Consider the following 14009-nt stretch of genomic DNA (forward strand, 5'->3'; position numbering starts at 1 on the left):
ACACAGGTAAAGCACCCAGGGAGCAGCTCATTTGCAAGCAGGAAAACTACAACCTTCAAGGGAACATATGACTTAAAATCCCACCTGATTGCTTTGCTGCAAACCATTTGGCATTAAGACTGAATTTATTTTTAAATATTCCAGTACAGCATATCTCTTTCCTAAACCTCTGTTATGCCTTAGTTATGGAAAGCTCCACCCATGATTCAACCTATCCCTTCCCTACTCCAAAAGGTTGCGTCATGCTGTGTTCCTGAAATGCAGTTCTCAAATGAGAATTTAGTGCCCTTCTACTGTAGTAGCAAAAAATTACGTTCCCATAAAGCAATGCACATTGCTACACAGTTGTGTGAACTAAGTATCCTTAAATGATTTTTTTTTTTAAAACAGAAAGCAACTTAGGATATTCAGAAGGCAGCAACCTCAAGCATTCCCCACAGAAAACAGAGCAAAAGCTTACAATCCACCTTTGTGACTTCCCACTTTTAATTCAGAAGAATCTGGATTTGCTGATTTCTCAACCTTAACTAACAGAAGTGTATTTCTGAGGATCAAAACATTTTTGTTATGGAAAATCAAAATACTTACACCTCAACTTCTGTTCCTTATCTCCTTTGACACTGAACTGGGAAACTCCTTCTATAAATTCTAAAGAATACAAGAAAAACATTTACAAAACAGTGTATTTTTTAAATAAACAAAGGAAATCAACATGCAGAAGTTTTTAGAAATCATGAAGAGAATCTAAATTACCTTAAAATCTTTAAAACATTGCCTACCTTGTGACACCTAAGCATGCACATACTTTTGATACTTCAATGTTCTTTAGTGGGAAGTACTTCAAATCCAATACTGCACTCACTGAATGGACTTGTTCACACTAGACTTGTTTACCATTATATTATTTACATAATATTATTTACAGATAATAAGTATTCTGAACTAGATGGAGTTTTATATCAGGTTCTGGTGAAAGTCAGTATCTCTACTAAAGCTATTCCAGTAAGGATTCTAATCATACAGCTCTTCTCAGACTTGGTTTTTCAACTTGAATCAGGAATTACATCAATCTGAAGACTGCTCTAAAATAAATTCTTCCCCCCAAATATACTTCTGTAAGAAATAGGGTACAAAGAAAATTTACACCATTTAACAATGAAGTCATTATCCCATGAGCAAACTCTTGAGTTGCCAAAAAAAACCCTAGCAAGTGATGCTTCTGGATGAGATCCTATAACTCGACTTCCTACAGCTTTGGGTAGTAAAAATGACAACAGTGCAAACCTGCAAGGTAAACTACAGTCTGGGGACAATACAGAGGTATAGCAATATAGGTTGAAAGGCCTACTACCGTTTCAACAAGCTTCGCAATATTAAATCGAGAATTCCCATATGATTTATTGATTTATTTTTTTTTTACCATTTTGCCTAAAGATTAATTTAAAATATGTTTAGGTCTTTCAACAAAGCAATGCAAGTTTAGTCACACCAGTAATTTTCCTTTTCATAGAATCACAGAATATTTTGGGTTGGAAGGGACCTTAAAGATCATCTAGTTCCAACCCCTACCATGGGCAGGGACATCATCTACTAGACCAGGTGGTCAAAGCCCCATCCAACCTGGCCTTGAACAATTCCAAGGATGGCGCATCCACAGCTTCTCTGGGCAACCTGTCCCAGTGCCTCACCAACCTCATAGTGAAGAATTTCTTCCTTATGTCCAATCTAAATCTACCCTCTTTCATTTTAAAACCTTTCATTTGAGCTACCCTAAGACAGAAATAAAGAAATTAAATGAATCAGACTTGGCCAGACAACAACAGAAATTCATTGCTGCTTATTGCAGCAGCATCATTTTACTACACAAAATTGATTCTGACAACTTCCTGTTCCCACCCAAGAGGAACAGCTCTCGGTAACTACATTCATCACAGCTCAATGTCACATACCATATATACCATACCATATACGTCTTTCATCACTGCCTATTTTTCACAAGGGAATTTTGGACAGTTACATACAACATTTAGTGCTTTGGAAACTGATACCAAGAAAGTCTCAGAAACTCAACATTCTAGTTATACTATATTTCTCCCTATAAAAATTTAAAGGGTTTTTATAAAGGTTAGAAGCTTTTGTATGATAACAGTTTATTTTAAATGTCAGCTTGTGAATATAAATGAGTTTTTAAAACTTTCTCCAAATAAAAATCTCAAGAAAAACTGATCAAGCTTTTCTAGCCATGAGCAATAAGATATAAGTAGCATTACCTTGAACAAAAGATACAGACTTTATCACTTCTAGGGTCAGTGACCATTTTAACAAACCAGTAATCAAGATTCTTAACCTACTGGCCCTTTTAATCACGAATATTTCAAATAAGTTTAAAATTCTGGAGAAATATACTAAATCAAAACTTTTGTTTTTCACTTGATTAGTGTACTTTAAGAGATACTTAATGAGTAGTCCTAAATCAGTATGACCTGGAAAGCAATTGCTAAACAATCTGCTCTTTTTATCATTTCACTCAAACGTGCTGCCCTAATGCACGTTTTACTGGTATTCAGTTTCACTAGGAATTAGCACCTTATTTTGATTAACAAATTGTCTTCACCCCTCCTTTCTAATCCAGAACAAAATTGGAACTCCAAAGCTGCAGGAATTCTGAAAAATGCACCCATCAAAGCACTGTGCCTTACCTTTGAAGTCTACTTCTCCATTTCCATCTGTGTCAAATATATCTATTACTCGCTGTACTAGTGGGTTCTGTTGCAATTCCGGTAAAGACATGAACTCTTCCACACTCAAAGAACCAGAGTTGTCCAAATCAAGCTTCTTAAATCTCTTTCCTAGTCGTTTTATCTCATCAGCATCAACTGAAAAGGAAAAAAATCCACACCTGTTCTCAGAAATGCTTCAATAAATCTTTTGCCAGTTAAACACAATGCACATTTCTTCATTGCTTTCCTACCAGAATTTTTCCTACTTCATAACAACTATTAAACACTCCCATGGAAGATTGTAGTGTCAAATTCTGAGGATAAACACAAGCCTTTTCATTTTATTTTAAATAATCCTTACCTTTTTGACTCCCAGCACCAGCCATAACACAGCCTTGTAACTCACTGAATACCACATGCTGACACAACATTTTTAAGGATTGAGGATGCTTAGCTAGTTCTTAGTCAGCTAGCCCATACAAATACCAGGTAAAAAGATATTGAGTGTGCCAGTTTTCTTTGAAGGAGCTAGCATTATGTAGCCGTGACCTGCAGACATCTATTTTTTTGTCCCAGAAATTAAAGCAGATTCAGGTTCTGCCGCAGTACCACTTCATCCTTTTCTAATTGAGATTCTCTTCAGATTTAAGCATATACCTAGTATCCTACTTTACACCTGTGATTTTGCCAGGAATTGAGGAAATCTATGAATCCATAAGCACCACTAAAAAAAAATAAATCTTCTACTCTTGTTACTGCTGAAAAGCTTGAAACATTTTCCCTGTAGCAACCTGAAAATTCCCTATCAGCCGCTTGATTTACGAGACCAAAGTTAGTTCACAAATTGCTCACCATGTTTGGGTATGAAGGAGGAACTGAGGTTCTTAGGAAGTCCTAGAAAGCAGCCAGCATACAGCAAACCACAGCACACAGAACTGCAAGCTTACAGAACCTAAGTTTTTAAACTCCCAACAACAATTTCTTCCCTAATGTGAACACCCTCCTCAACATCTCTTAGCTCCGTTTAGTGCATTTGCTCCAGCAGTAAAAGAAATTGTTTCTTAACTTCTGCAAGGCACATACATACCACCTGATCCACTTTACATCACATTTATGAAAACCTTAGATGGTATTAAAGTGCAGCATAAAAAGAAACAGCACTTAGTCTTTCCGGTACATGAGGTCAACCAACACGCAGAGCTTTATGTTTCGAAATTGTAGCTGATTCAGAGGCATGATCCTCTACCAAAGCAGTAACAAGCTTTCACTTAAATTTCTTGTATCCTTGTCTAAAAACCAACCAGACACAAATACACACAACTGCACTAGTTTAGAATAAAAGTGAGAGAGCATGCCAGAAGTCCAGCACAAGATGACGTTCTGTCATGACTTATTTTGCCTGAATAGCAAATTCTGACATTCTGCAGTTAGTCACTCTTGGTAACTGCTTGCAACTACAGAGGCAGAGTGCAAAAAAGGGTTAATACTCCCAGAATAATCTTCCCTTTGCTGTGCCAGCAAGTGACAGACCTGATTCTGCCTCTAGGGCTATAGAAATAAGGCTAAACAGCATTTGCAGAGGCTTGAAGTAGTTTCCTCGGTTTTCAGTATGCAATTTTGTATTGCAATTATTTAGGTTTGACTGCAATAAAGCTGCATTCCTTTTTCCACCAGTTCACGCAGAAGCCTAGAACACGATTGAAGGTGTGCCCTCAACAGCACAAACAGTGCACCGCAGGTCAGAAGCGCATTACTGTCAGCATCACCACATGGAAAGCCCTCTGGCTCATGCAAAAGGAGCTGGATCACCATATGGTAAGCTACATGCAGAACACAATCATGAAACTAAAAGACAACAGTATTAAAAGAGAATGGCATAGCAGAGCTCCACTGGCAGTTAGCCCAAATAGTTGCTTACAAGTTCTTCCAGCACAAAAATCATCTTCTCACCAATATACTGCAGGTATTTGCCCACTCTTGCGTCTATCCAGAGAAAGCCCTTTTCCTCAAAATCTTAAAACTGTAACTGGAGTCAGTCAGTCTTTGAAAAGGTAGGCACTGTCTACCCTCACTCCCTGCCCCACCACTCTAAACTTACTGGACCCACACAGTTTAATGCAAAGCCAGTACCTTGGCAAGCTGTTAACATGGGAATTGCATTTCTATTGCAAGATCTACTCCGAACTTGCAATTTGCATTGAAAGAGTTAATATCCTAAAAAAATCCTCACAGCATACACATTTGAAAAAGAACAAAAACATTAAGTAGGGCTTGTTGCACTACATATGAACACATTTTACAATGTAAAATGAATATACGAATGAACTTTATACCTATATTACAATAGAATATATAAGGACTTGTCCAGCCATGACATCGGTCTCTGTCTACTTTTATTAGTCATGTTTAAAAATGGCATCCTGGTCCAACCACAACTCTCCTGCTCCTTACCTGGTCTCAGAAATTGCAGCAACTTTCAAGTAACTGGCCATTATTTTGTTAAGACAAATCCCTCAGAAATGATCTGGTTTTGAAATCAGAGTTTGCAATTGCATCCAGAACTCATGCTGCAAAACCCTGAAGTAAGTTCTGTGAGGGTTACTATTACAACTATTTCCTACCAGGAAAAAAAAACAGTAATATAAGGTACATGCATTCTTTCTTTCCTTAGAAAAATTAACTTCACTTTAAAACAGCTAAAGAGCAAATGGAAAGTATTATCTATAGTGTATATAATGCAATGTCCTCTCAACAGATCAGTGAAATCTCACTTCCAATGCTAACAGAAAGACTAGCACTGACTAAAATTGAAAGATTAAAACCTCCTAAGGAATCTGAAATACTTCAGAGTTCTGTAATTTCACAAAATCACAGTGGAAAAAAAGCTGGATCTCTTCTCCCTTGCCACAAACTAACAAGTTAGAAAAGTTTCAGAACTTGCAAATAGCTAACTTACACTTCAGAAAGCCCTAAGTGTCAGAACACATCAATGAAATTTTTACAAATCAGGATGTAAACAAATGGACACCTGAGCCAGGACTGAAGACCAGCAGTCATTAGACAGCATCATTTGCTCAGAACCCCAAAACAGCATTATGCAAAGTCTTCCATTTCCTGGTTTGAGAGCTGAAGTCCACTGTATTTTTCCTCACAAATATAGAAGCAAAGACTGAAAGTGAGACCCAGAGTTCTGTCAATGTTCTGCTATGACATATGGAGCTAATTACCATGTATGGAAGTCAAACACTGCTACATAGCTTTAAGTTATTACAGCCGGCAAAACGGACAGACAAGGCCATCACACTGGCCTGCTAAAGTACAGGAGAGAATATCTTTCACAAAAGATGTGCTAAGAAAACACACTTGCCAGAAAATTACTGTATCTCGAGCTAATCTATCTCTAGCAAGGCCTACCAATATGAGTTAAAACACAACATCTTATCAGGGACATTCATACACTCATCCACCACACACAGTGTTAACAAGCAACACTACACTGAAAATACATGCTCTGCCATCATCTGCTGGGTATAAGAACCACTGTTCAGTTAACCAGCCTTGCAATTTACAAACCATCAATGCTTAAGAGAAGATAAAGCACCAATTTTTTTAGTCTGTAATCTTGACCTCCTTGACTATGATCTTCAAAAGAAAAAGAATCAGATGCTGGAAAGAGGAAGGGGTTGGAGAGGCATGTAAGAACATTTCTCAAGAATTTTTGTTTTGCAGCAAAGCAACAACTGCCTAAATTATTAAATTAGAGTCTTCATACTTAAAAGATATTAATTACCCTTTCTCTACACATACACATATCCAATTTCACAGCTCATACTATCAATTCCAGTTCCCCTGCAATACAGAGTCCAGGTGCAGATGCTGAGCAGCAATATCTACTAGAAGACAGTATTACAAATTCCTCATTCCTAACCTTGAAGCATTCAAGCAAAGGGCTTGCCTACATTAGAAAGCCGAGAAAGGTTCTACCCTTGAGAGGAAAAAAAAGCCAAAACAAAAAACACCAAAACACCATACCAAAACCAACCAAAAAACCCAGCAAGTCAAAGAACAGTACTGAAGAAAGCAGTATCTCTGCCAAAAGCTGACCAAATACCAATCTCGTCCAACATTTTGTTTTTGGCAATGGACACCCCATGGAAGAGAGTACTTGGAGAAAACAGTGAAAACAATTCGAAGTAATTACAGGAATAGGAAAATTTCCTTTAATAGTTCATGAGCATAAAAGCCTCTGTTCACAATGAATGTATATGCATAAAAACATCTGCAGATCAGTGTTTTGTAACTGACTGTATGAGAATTTCATATCAGAACAATTTCATGATTTTCCCTTAAATATATTGCAATCACCTCACCTACCTTTAAAATCCTTTCCACAATCTGAAATATAAAAAGCTTATACACTTTTAAAAAGTCATATTTCAGTAATATCTTTGTCTTCATAAAACAGCTTTTAAAATAAAATAAGAAAATAAGGGATGAATAAATTACAGCAGAAGCCTTATATTTAATTTGCACTGTTTTTGTCTTCCTTCCTTCCTGGGTTCAACTTACCTAAAAAAACATGTAGGTTTTTCTGGGGTTTGGGTTGGGGTTTTTTTCATTTGTACGATTTGTCTTGAATTTTTAAATGAAAACAGCATATATTTATGTGTAACAGCATATTTCAATAATATCCTATTCATTTTTTGTTCAAATTTCCTTCCCAAATGTGCACATACAACACTGCTCATCTATGATTGATGTGCTCCCTTTCCTCAGTATTTAGCAAGAGCCTGACTTTCTAAAATCTCATGTAGCTATCACTGAAGAGCAGAGTACGAAATTAAGTTTGCAGAGCCTGAACAAAAATACTTCTTTTCCTTCTTATCTAAAGGCTCCTCACAGGCAACCTACTGCCCACACAAGCATCCTGAAGTTATACTGGAAACACAGGGCATGGAATAGTTCAGATACAGCAAAGGTTTCTGAGCCAGAAGGACTGATGGTGGCAGTAGCAGACAGTTTCACAAGACAAGCTCAGGAGACCAGGATAGAGATGAAAACACTAGGAAATCCAAGGAGGTCCAAGTTCACAACAGTGTAAATAGGGTTATAACATCACTGAGCAAAATAAGGAGGATCAAGCTTTGTTTACATCGTTTGAGGCAGAGTTTGCCTGTGACTCATCACAGCCGTCTGAGCTTCCTTGAGCTCTGGCCGCAGTGGGTGTTCCTCTAGCCTCAAACTCAATCTAGCCTTTTTTGTGCTGTGCTCACCAACTGACATGAGGCTCTAGGTTTCCTACGGTTTTCAGCAGAATCAAAAAGTATCCCATCAGCCTGGCACTGGTGCCTGAGCTTACAAATCTACTAACAGGCTAGAAGTAATACCTGTTAAATGTTTGTCTTTAAAGAGGCTTTGCTGGTAGCCCTGTAGAAACACCAGATTATTCACTGTTTTAAAGCACACAATTGTTTATTTTGTAATGAGTTTTTAATTTCGTTCACCTTGTAACTAACAGAACAAGGTGGGGGTTTTTAAGCACTTCCAGTATCAAGGATTTTTTTGTTACAGAACAGTATTTTCAGAAGATTCATCTTCCATCCAAGTATTAAAATTCTAGAGCCAACAATACCTGCTTTGTAGCTTGAATTCATTTGCATGCACCTAAGACTGATGAATCGGATTAAAATGCAAGACTCCATATGCTTCCAAGAAACCACATGCAAATGCTTTGTGTAACTCCCATTTTAGTACAGCAGCTTTATCTTTCAGCTGGACACTCATCTGTTAATACAAATTACCAAATACATTCCTTTCCCCCAAAACAAGACCAGAGGATGATCCATGATTTTATAAATCAATTGTTTGTTTCAAGCTGTTACTCACAGAACCGATTCTCAGATAGTATTGTAAAGAGCATTCAAATGGCACCCCAAAAAACTTCATTAAAAGCAAATTTCTGGAGTACAACATGCTCTACCTCAAAAAAGTAATTTCAGAACATTTGTTCTAATGGTATTTCTTCTAGTAAACATAAAGGTGCATGGCTAGATTCCTATGAATATGAAAGTCAAAAGTAAAGAATGCCTTAAAAATACGGATCTCAGTGATATTTAGCAGGATAATTGCTTGTGTATTCCGAACAGCCATTGCTGCAGAGTACACAACACTTACACAGGCATCTGCAAAGTGTACAAACCTTAGAAAAGCTGTACACCTCTTAGCAAATAGGTGCTAAGCACTTCTGAAATATAAGTGTTTAGGTAAATGTTTAAACCTGTATTTAGAAGGTTGACTTTTCAGATAGTCTTAAAATACTGGCTCAAAGTTATAACAAGAAGCAGACCAGAGTGTGGTCAGAGAGCCTAGTTTCCAAATATTTTTCAAATATGAGATCATTATAAACAAGAATACTGCTGAGGTATTAAAAAAAAGATTTTTGTAAATAAAACACATTCCAGAATTTATCTTGAATGTTTCCAGGTAAAAAAACCTCCCCATAAAAATGGATTACAGAGATCTCAAAAGAAAACAGACCTTCAGCAAGTGCTCTCACCTCTATCTACAGTCTTGTCTGATTCACGAATATAATGTTTCAGACTAGCAACTAAGACAGCCATTTCAGTCTTGGAGATCAGATTTCAAAAAGATGACGCCCTTGAAGACACATTCAACCACTTGTCTTGTATATGCTTACACACAGCTGGCCTAATCCTTTTCCTGACTTCAGATGTGTCAATGTTAGAAAAAATATACTAGTCTCCCTATCCTAAAACCAAAACATACTATAAAATATTGTTTATACTATAAATACTACTTTCTACTATAGAATAGTGTACTATAACATAATGTTTACTACACTATACAATAGTTTTCCTCACAGCTTGTTGCTATGATAACACACATTTTGTTACAGGTAATTTGACATAGCTTGGCTGACATCAAATTTTCACCATGTAAAACAGCACTAGATTTTCAGTAACTTCTCAGACACAGCACAGCTGAGAAACAAAACCATACTGTTTTAAGGAATCCAACACGCTAATTCATCCACTGAAAAGAAGTAATGTTCTAAAATGAAGAGTAAAAAGAATGCTCTTGACTAATGGTGTGCATCCTCTGCATAGCATCCTGAATTTGCTTCCCGTAACCGCCAACTTGAAGAGAAAATTACTCTTTTAAAACGAGACACCAAAATAGCCACTGCAGTGCCAGGCAGAGGTTACGACCCAATGCCACTATGTAGACAGCATAAATACATCATTGCTAACTGACAGTCTCCCAAAAGTCTAATCATTCAAAATCCTCGTCAAATGATCTTCAAAAAACATTGTCTGCTCTTGCCCTGAAAAGCTTTTGCCCGATCAGTGACAAGTACTTGCAAGCAGCATGAACATTTAACATTTGAAGAACAAGGTGAATACTTACTTAGTGGACTTATTCACAGACATGCTACTGTACATGCCTGCGCCCCAAACAAACCCTACTCTGTCAGGATATTCAGGCATGCAGCATCTTTAAGCACAGTGCAACCATTCCAGTGATCGGGCACAGCCAAGCAAACGGACTCTCTGATAGCTACATCTTCCCTAGTGTATGTAGTTAGGTTGCCTAGAGAAGCAGCTGACTCACTCTCTACAGCGAGAAGGTCCCTCAAAGCAGAAAAAGCTTTAATTGTGCAAAACCTCAGACTTATACAATGATATCCTCAAAATACAGTTTAACCACAGAATATAATGCAGAAATCTTCTCTTTCTCTGCAATAAATGGGGCAAACAAGCTCAGTAATAAACCTCTAGGTTGGCAGTAGCTACCAACGAATATAGCTTGTCCTAGAAAAGTTAAGGATGGCAACACACCACGTACAACTCTGGCAGAGACGTATCTAGTTAAGAAAAATATCTTCAGAAGCCAGTTTGTCCCCAAGGAAAAAACTGACCAATGCACCAGTAACCTAAGTTTGATATTTATGATCCAGAAAGAATACTAAAGTCTTTGTCAAATATGAAGCTTCCACCCACATATCTGTATTTAACAAAATACACACTGGGAGCATAACACAGTAATGTAGTGCTGTGGATAAGATTCTCAAGTGTTTTCAAACCAATGATTCAAATTATAATTCATGTGGATGCGTATATTAAGCATAGAGGGTTCACAAACTACTACCAAAAGCCTCTTTTCTCTGAAAAATTCCCCCAATCATTTATTTTGTATTGCTGTTTAACTTATGAGAGCTGCAGTTCAGTTATGACTAGCACTGTGAAAGCAGCCTGGAATATAGTCCCTATCTTTAAGAATATTATCCTGTTTAAGAATAAGATCTCATTAACCAAAGAATGGGAATTTTATCAAGCAGTCCATACATACATTCACAGGCCTACACATGACTCAGTGCTGAAGGAAAACATAAAAGGAAAACACGGGTTCAAAATAAGTACACTTCACATAACACCACAGGTACACATCACAAGACAACACTTTCTTTGCTCAGCTTTAGGCAAGAAATACTTAGTTATTTTTACAGGGTAGGCTAATCCCATGAGATGGCACAATGAATTTTATGCTTACATGGCCAAAAGCGAGTACCACCAAGTGGCTTCTCACCTAAATGCCTGGCTGCAAGCACACGCAGGAAAAAAAAAACAACGCTCTTTTAGCCTCAACCTCTCTTCCTCTGAGGATGCAAAGGCAGCTTAGACAATATACTTTGCTTCTAACCTAGCACATGCTGCACTACAAGCTGTTCCCAGGAACTGGCCCTGGGACTGATGGAAAAACCCCACCAGCTGAACTGCCAGTTATAATACTTCACTGTACAGATATCAAAACTAGCGTGTTTAATATTCTAAAGATCTTTATAAGTAAATTTTTTTGAAGACGAACTGATTTTTGATTTACAATCTAACAGCAAAACCTACGTTATTTCAAATTTTCACCTTTTAATTGTACTCTTTTCATTAGTATATGAACTGCATAACTTTTCAAACAGTTAATTCATAAATGTAGGTGGTACATATCAATCTCCAAATAACATTAACCTCTCTAACAATATAATGTAACAATTAAAAAACTTACAGTGCGAGCACATTTCCAAAGGGTAGCTTGCCTCGTTTCCCTGAAACACAAGAACAAAGTTGCAATTATTCCCAGGTTAGCTTAGAGGAACTATAGGTTTCAGCACTGTAAAGGTCTCAGGCAATGCAAGTTACATAGTAATTAAAAATATTTTCTAAACCCAAAAACCACTGACAGTGTTTTATTTGGATAGGCCTATGTTACCAAAACTTATAAAGAAATATAAAACCACTGAAAGGTCTCCTCTGATGAGAATTCCCATGAAAGTATCAGCAGTCCACATGACAACAAGGACCTCAATGTCACATTCTAAACTCAAAACAAAAAAAAAATTCAATCTCACTACTTCTATATTGTGCAAATGCTACTTTTCAAGGTAAAATAATGTTTAATTTCAAGACTTCACATAATCTGCTTTAGCATTTTACTTTATACACAGAAACATACATCCTTACAAATTACCATGACAAACCTTACTCAATTAGCATAAGAAAAACTGCAGCATTTTTTCCTCCCCAGAGCCCCCTGCCCACTGCCCCCAAAAAGGATTCACACAGGAAGAATGATGCAAAAAAGTGCTTTACATGACTAGAAATTCAGATGTAGCAGCTTTACATTTAAATATTTTTGTAATGTACTATGTTAGTATGTTCCTGTTTTGTAGCTGAATGCAAAGTTAAACTAAGATTTTTAAATCCTTGCTTGCACTACAACAGTCATAGCAAGAAAAATTTAAACCTTGAGTGTAGTCACTTTGAACTTGCACATGCTAAAATCCATAACTACTGCAACATAAACGCCGTAAGACACCAAAATTAAAAGTTGGTATTGTTTCCCAAATGCCTCACTTTGAGCCAGAGAAGGTCAAAATACACACGCTTCATATTTTTTCAGTAGCAGTCAAAGGACCAGATAACTGAAGACATTCATAACCAAACATTTTCAAAATATTATTTTAAAGGGAGTGTTTTATACATGGATACAAAACATATTTAAGATGAGTCCAAGACACATTCTATTCAGCAGTGATTCTCTTACAGTGTGGAGCATAAAGGATTCCATAGCTGAGCACTTGCACAGAAAGACTCCTCAAAATTATACAAAATTGAACAGAAATACAGAGATTGACAGAAAAAAAAAAAAGAACTACATGTAGCCTGGAAGCATGCGACTGCATTTCCTAATAAGGACAGAAAGGGGCAGAACAAACATCTCATGAATCTAAACATGTCTGAGACAAGATATATTGTTGGGGGGTTGTTTGCCTTTTCTTTTTTACCTCCAGAACACATACACTTTGCTTATCCCCCAAAACCCACGAGCTCTCATGCTTCTTTGAAGAAGTTAATACACTTTCTTCCCCAATGTCTACTCATAGCAAGACAAAGTAGCAGAATAGAAACACAGACTAGGACCATCAGGTCCCTAAGACCTCAAAAGCATTACTGAGATATTCTACAGGAGAAACTTATTCCACTGTGGCAGGGAAGCCAGGAGAAGAGTGCCACACAGAAAATCTTGGACGGAACCCAAAGTCTTAGAAAAAACAGTGAAGACCAAAACAGGTAGTAAAAGCCTAATGTATGTGTATGAATATAAAAGGGTAGGGGTTTTAAAATGGGGGAAAGCAGAATTTTGAAACAAGAAGAAACAGGAACCAGGGGATCCAGCTAGGCTGCTCAAGACACGAGGTCATGAAGAGGCAAGAAAAACACCAGACTGGAAGGCTGCAAATTAAAGGAGAAAGTCGAATTAAAACCAGTGCACTTATGCACATGCACATACAAATATACAACCGTAACTACATTAGAAGACTGTTCTAGGCACTTAAATCCTTGCTCAGGTGTTGGAAGAAAGTTAATTTCTAGTACATGCTACTGAAATCAATCTGCCTGAGGAAGGATAAAATTGATAATTGAGCAGGAAAATTTAAAAATGGGATTAACTTTTTTTCAGTTCATGAACTAAGTGTAATATCTATAAGGAGTCTTATTGTGCATGTAGATGCACATGCTAAGCCATAATCAAGTTATCTACATGAATCAGCCTAAAAAAATATTTGGAGAGCCAAGAAAACAGTGAATAAACTTCAGCTTAGCTATTCTGTGGAGCAGTTACTCCTAAAAAGAAGTGTTAACAATACTTACCTATCCAGGACAGGCACTTGGATATCTACAAAAATTAGAAAAATCTTGTAAGTGACAATGTAAA

At 37.1% G+C, this 14009-nt stretch overlaps 1 protein-coding gene across 3 annotated transcripts in view; it reads right to left on the minus strand.

Moving 5' to 3' along the window:
* PPP3R1 (protein phosphatase 3 regulatory subunit B, alpha) overlaps positions 1–14009 on the minus strand; it is a 40313-nt gene that overhangs the window by 4723 nt on the left and 21581 nt on the right. For 2 of the 3 annotated variants that reach the window (XM_075088431.1, XM_075088432.1), the window contains exons 2-5: positions 13946–13970; positions 11799–11838; positions 2700–2876; positions 589–648 (exon numbers count right to left, since the gene is read on the minus strand). In XM_075088431.1, coding sequence (XP_074944532.1) covers positions 589–648; positions 2700–2876; positions 11799–11811 — 250 coding nt within the window. In that variant the 5' untranslated portion in view covers positions 11812–11838; positions 13946–13970. The remainder of the gene's footprint in view (positions 1–588; positions 649–2699; positions 2877–11798; positions 11839–13945; positions 13971–14009) is intronic. The other variant, XM_075088430.1, reaches the window with a different exon arrangement.

This window comes from Phalacrocorax aristotelis, chromosome 3 (genome assembly GCF_949628215.1).
Source record: "Phalacrocorax aristotelis chromosome 3, bGulAri2.1, whole genome shotgun sequence".
In the NCBI taxonomy this organism is placed as follows: Eukaryota; Metazoa; Chordata; class Aves; order Suliformes; family Phalacrocoracidae; genus Phalacrocorax; species Phalacrocorax aristotelis.